The 6,044-nt window shown below is 41.2% G+C and overlaps 1 protein-coding gene across 1 annotated transcript; it reads left to right on the top strand.

Annotated features, from left to right (window-relative positions):
- The first annotated feature begins 267 nt into the window (after positions 1–267).
- LOC104909321 (E-selectin) lies at positions 268–5,156 on the top strand. Its single transcript, XM_031554825.1, has 7 exons — positions 268–1,306; positions 2,252–2,420; positions 2,711–2,788; positions 3,222–3,608; positions 4,400–4,507; positions 4,634–4,819; positions 5,032–5,156. The coding sequence occupies exons 3-7, from the start codon at positions 2,752–2,754 to the stop codon at positions 5,148–5,150; spliced, it is 837 nt and encodes a 278-aa protein (XP_031410685.1). The 5' UTR covers positions 268–1,306; positions 2,252–2,420; positions 2,711–2,751; the 3' UTR covers positions 5,151–5,156.
- Positions 5,157–6,044: the final 888 nt, after the last annotated feature.

The raw sequence follows: 6,044 nt of genomic DNA, 5'->3' as shown, positions 1-6,044 counted from the left end.
AGGTTTTAATTCTCATTCTTAACATTAACTGATTTTGCCAAGCTTTCAAGGACTTCATTGCAGCCTCTAGGAAAGTCAATTTTGATAGTAACAGCTGACTGTATACTACTTACTGTGTTCTCTTTCCTTTGATGGCTTCTCTTAATTGGTAGAGATTTATCAAGCTATGGGTTCTCACAAATGTTTTACTTTTTTGAATAAAGCAAAAGGTAGTCCTTGAAACTGCTTTATGCCTTTACCCAGTCTACCTGTTCTGCTGTAATATTTATCAGCAGCTCCAGGTGGAATAGAATGCTGATAGCTTAAGCTGTCAAGCTGTCAGCTGGTATTGAAAGGAATATCTTAACATAGTAACTCGCTTAGAAATAGGTTGATATATTTCCATTCTTAGGCACTTGTTATGCTGAATTCAAAGAGAATGTGTTATGCCTTGTCCCAGTTTTGAGGAAAAAATCTGCTGAAGTATATTCCTTATACCTACTACGATATACCCTACATGTGTCTACCCTTGGAGATACCCTATAGATAGCCTACATGCATCCATCAGATAATGGATCCTCTTTTCTGCATCATATGGTGTGGCAACGTGCTGTCAAGACTGATGTGCATTGGATCTGTCGTATCCCTCACCATCCCTGAGGGGATGGGTTAGTAGAAAGAAGTAATGCTTTTGAAACACCAAGTGAAAGCTCTCCTTCACTCAGACATGCTGAGAAACTGATTTACATTGTGAAGCCACACGGCTGTGATCCTGAATAAAAAAGTCCATGTTCAAATTCATACTGCTCATCAGTTGCTGCGAGGATGAATCATGAAGAGCAGTACAGTATGTACCAGGATGATGCTGATGCTGCTGATGAGTAGGGATCTACGTAGAATCATAAAATATCCTGATTTGGAAGGGATCCATGAGGATCACTGGGCCCAACTCCTGGCTCCATGCAGAACACCCAAATATCAGACCACATGACTGAGAGCGTTGTCCAGACACTTCAACTCCTGCAAGCTCAGTGTCAAGCCCCTTTCCCCTGGGGAGCCTGTTCCAGTGCCTGACCACCCTTTTGTGAAGAACCTGTTCCCAATAGCCAGCATGAGCCTCCACTTAGTACTTCTTGGGGAAATGACATCAACTAAGATCTTAGCTTGGGATCCAAGAGCCACTGGAAGGACAGGCTGAGTGAGCCTTCAAAATATGTGTTTCAACGTGTACAGTATGAACTATAACTGTTTTACAGATCTGAAAGACAATGCCCTCTGTCCTCCTGTTGCTGACAACACTTGTTGAGACTAAACCTTACCTGTAATGGTGAGTCTTTGTGCCTGGATACTAATTTAGCAACTGAACCATGTGCTGGAGTCTTCATGGTTACTGCCTACGTGGCTGTGGAACAAGGGGTGAGGTGACTCTACTGGTCAGGGCACAAGGGAATAATGCCACTTCCAATTGACCAGAGGTGGGACTGCTGGGGAGTGTGGACCCTGCAACACATCTCAAGTATCGTGCCTTTGCATAGGGTGGAGAACCAAGCATGTTCACCTACGTACAGCCCTCAGCAGTACATACTTTATATCCAGAAGCACATATAGATGTATGGATAGCCCATAACCCCTCACCAACCAGCTATAGCACAGTATCCATGACTACCCAGTTGTGTGCCTTCATACCATTGACACCATGTGACTGCACTATGCAGTCGTGTAATTAATCAGTGTATACACAATCAATGTGGGTGGATTCAGTCTATGACTAGTATATTGTCTTGTCCACCTGAAATATTGTATGCACCTGGTAAGGAATTGTAACTATTGAGATGAGAATATTGGAACATATTGTTCAAGGTCAGAGCTAAGTCCACATTCTGCACAATGTGCTGTGTCCCACAAGGAAGAGATTGACCAGCTGCAATTTTAATCTTTACTCAATGAATTAGTTAGCCAGCTTTTAATTGTCAATGCCTTTCTTACTGAGATGCCAAAAGAAATGGTAGCAGCTTGGTGCAAAACATTCTCCTAGGAGAAAAGTTGGAATCTATTTAGACAACAAACTCTTTAACTTTCTTGCTCCTTTCTGATATCCTGGAATTGTGTGCTTCTGTCAGTAAAGCTGTAATCTACCATTTGGCAGCTTGGCAGCACAGCATGGGAGGGCTGATTGGCAAGGGGAATCATTGAGCTTCATGTGTGAGGATGTGATCCTGGGGTTTTCCAAGAAATTTTTTTTACGTGGAATTTCCCGTACTATGAACAACAGGCTGGCTGAGAGAATAAAAGGCTGTACTACAGGCAAGGGAGACACAGTCCAGACACTTTGAGCTGAGCTTTATCTTCAAGTCCGTGTTCAGCAGCTCAGCAACAGAGAGCAGTCACTGAGAAATATTACAGAGGACTTCTACAGCACCTGACCAATACAGCTACAACCTGTGAGTATAAATTGGCTGTTTTATTATATTCTATCTCAGCTAGAGGAAAACTGGAGAGAGAATTCTGTGCTAATGTTGTTTTTTTTTAAGAGCTATTTAAATTTAAAAGCTATCTTGACATTAAGAGCTGTTTTAAATGGTTGATCTCTCAAGAATGGAAATCTTACTTAATTCTTTAGAATGATGCTCTAAAAGTATGCAGAGAAGATTGCTCAGGCAGTATTTTATATTGGATAGTAAAAAAACGTGGTGTATATTCTCTACAAATGTGTTCCTTTGATCTTTCATAGCCATCTGCTTAAAAGATAAAGAGAGGAGAAAACACAGAGAAATGAATTGCCTGTGGTTCCTGTCTCTTCTTGCTTACGGTAAGTGTATGCAGAAAACTATTTGAGTGGCAAGGTTAGTGTGCTTAGTTTTGAGTTTGGAATTAAACAGATATTTTTTGAATCTGACTGAATTAGCTTGAGGCTAGATTCACATAGAAAAAGCTGTAACTGCAATGCAAAACTTTACCCTGATTGCCTGACAAAAGTGTAATTGGCTCCTATGATGTGATATGAATTCTGCAGATCTTTGTATAAATGGACATAGTTTGACAGGCTGAAGTTGCTATACTTGATGGTGACTTGCCTGTTTTGAAACTTGTTGGTTAATAACTTGTAAAATAATTGCCACTAAATTTTAATGCCGTTTCAGATATTGACAAATGTGCAATGTTTATAAAGTTTTGTGTATCCTTTCTAGAGAAAGAGTTGGGGAAATGTCCAATACCAACTTTTTGCCATCTTTTCATTCTAGGGCTTACAATACTAGAGGTGGTGAATTGTTGGACATACCATTATTCAGACACAAACATGACCTACAAAGAGGCAGAGTTATGGTGCAAAAAGAGGTATACTAACATGGTTGCCATTCAAAATAAGGATGAAATCAACCATCTTAATGACTTCTTACCCTTCAATCCGAGTTACTACTGGATTGGTATCAGAAAAATTAATGGTACATGGATCTGGGTCGGAACAAACAAAGAACTGACAGATGAAGCAGAAAATTGGGCTTCAGGTGAACCAAATGGCAAAGGGAACAACGAGGACTGTGTTGAAATCTACATCAAAAGAGGGAAGGATGACGGCAAATGGAATGATGAGAAGTGTGAGAAAAAAAAGGTTGCCTTGTGCTATACAGGTATAGTATCATAAAGTCCATTTCAGTGAGCCCCTGTGGAGATGAGATAGTGGAATGGGTTGTTTAACCTAGTTTTACATGCTAACTGCCTGACTGTGTGAACATCCTACACTTATCCTTACTCACAGGGCTGAGATTGCTCTTTTTCTAAGAGCTAGATGGATCTCACCTCTTAGCCCTCAGAGTATAATACATCTTTTCTAAGCAAGCCATCAGGCTCTATAATCAGTGGAGAGAAAATGGCTCTTTCAGAAGTTGGCTTTCATCAAGTAATTGTCTGAGCTAGATAAGAATTGTCCTTTTGAAGGTGTCTGTCTCTCTGCTGGCTATAGAGCATTGGGTTAAATCTAACATCATGTATGTATGCTATACACTCTATATAGAGATTACTAAGGCTAGGTTTAAAAAAAAAAATAAATCTAAGTCAAATATCTGTCAATTCAGAGCTGAGGTAAGGAAGAATGCCTCTGCTGAGGTTTTCTACTTATCTCACGCATATTGTTCCTTTTGCATTTTAAATATCATTAATATCTACCTGAGAGCAAGTGGTCTTAGAGTTTCCCTTGGAATCTTTTCATTGTGAGCTAGTCTGTCAGAGGCATTGATTTCTGAAATGCTTCTGTAAAATGGCAGATTTAACTAATATATCAAAATTTCCTCCATTTCTTTTGCTTCACAAACTGCTTCTTTAGTGACAGAAAGATAAAGGAAGCACAGACCAGATTTAATTAGTGGCCAGTGCTGATTCTTTTATTTGATGGACTTCTTTCTTTTTTTTTTCTCTTTTGCAGCTTCTTGCAATCCATCTTTCTGCAGTGGCCGTGGAGAATGCATAGAGACTATTAACAATCACACCTGCCAGTGTAACCCTGGATTCTATGGGCCAGATTGTGAATTTGGTAAGATTACTACATCCTTCTTTCCAACCAGGGAGATGGTCATGCTAGCTTAGTTCTGTTTGTCTGGCTTGATTTGCCCGCTTAACAAAAGAGACTGACTATGTACCTTCTTGTGTTCCTTTGAAGTTAAGACTTGTGATCCACTAAAGAAACCTGATCACGGAAGCCTTGAGTGCAACCACCCGTTGGAGGACTTCAGCTACAACTCGTCATGCACAGCTCAATGTGAAGAAGGCTATGAGCTGAATGGACTGGAGTCAGTATATTGTACGTCTTCTGGAAACTGGTCCGACACACTTGCATCATGCAAAGGTGAGCTTGTCAAGCAAGGTAGATGAGATTTCTGCATTATACATAGCAGCACTGAAGTCTGTGGAACTCTATTAATGGATACAAACTGAGATTCTGGCCTATATCTAAAGCTGTTTCTATGCATTAGATATGTTACTAAGTTTCAGGAAAGAAAAAATGCTTTTTTTAAGTTTATCTCAAGCTAATGTCTGTGCTGTTTTTTATGCTTTCAGCTGTGACCTGCCCTGCTTTACAAATGCCCACTCATGGCTCTCTGAACTGCTCCCATCCCTCTGGAGAGCTTACCTGGGTACCACCTGTGAGTTCACCTGTGAGGAAGGATTTGCTCTGACAGGACCATCCACGCTGCAGTGTGGATCTCTGGGCCTGGGACAAGCAGCAGCCATCCTGTGCAGGTACGTTTTTCCACGCCTGCCCGAGCCCTTGGGCCTATCAGCTTTGATTGGCATGTTGAATTCCTAAGACCTCTGTGCTGACTGCTGTTGTGATCTGTGCGTTGCAGCTGTGAGGTGTGAGGCTGTAACCTGGCCAGAAGAAGGTTCTGTGAGCTGTGCTTCTGCAGATCTCACCTATGGCTCACATTGTGATTTCCATTGCCGAGAAGGCTACGTTTTGGAGGGCCCATCCAGCATTAAGTGCATGGCACAGGGTCAGTGGTCAGAGCCATTCCCAAAATGCAAAGGTGAGATTTACTGGGTTAGAAATCATCCGTTAAACTTAACACTAGCTCAAATAGTCTGAAGAGACTGAATAATTCAAGTATTGTCAAATAGTAACAATCATCTCTGGTAGGTTAACCTCTTAAAGAGGTTTCGAGACAAAGATCACATATCCTGCTGTATTAAAGTGGACATAGCAATACAATTTGAGAAACTACACTTGGAAACTACTCCAGCAGAAGTGGTAACAGACCGTTGAAGTGGGGTGTCCTGACAGGAACTCTCCATCTTCAAATGGGAGTTTACACCCCAAAAATGCATCTCATAATCTGGAGACAGTATTAGGAACAGCTTGTATGCTTTAAATACTTATTTAAGAGTTCTGGCTCCACAGTGGAGCATGCTGTAATTCCTGTTTCCTGAGACACTGCTAGGGGTGAAGAGCAGTACTATGGCTCTGTAGGGGAGAGCTCCAGGCAGGACGCATCCACTTGTCATCTGAAAGAGGAGTATTTATTCTGACCTACTCCAAGCTAATGTCTGTGCTGTTTTTTATGCTTTCAGCT

This window comes from Meleagris gallopavo, chromosome 10 (assembly GCF_000146605.3).
Source record: "Meleagris gallopavo isolate NT-WF06-2002-E0010 breed Aviagen turkey brand Nicholas breeding stock chromosome 10, Turkey_5.1, whole genome shotgun sequence".
NCBI lineage: Eukaryota > Metazoa > Chordata > Aves > Galliformes > Phasianidae > Meleagris > Meleagris gallopavo.
This window is presented reverse-complemented; position numbering and strand designations above follow the sequence as displayed.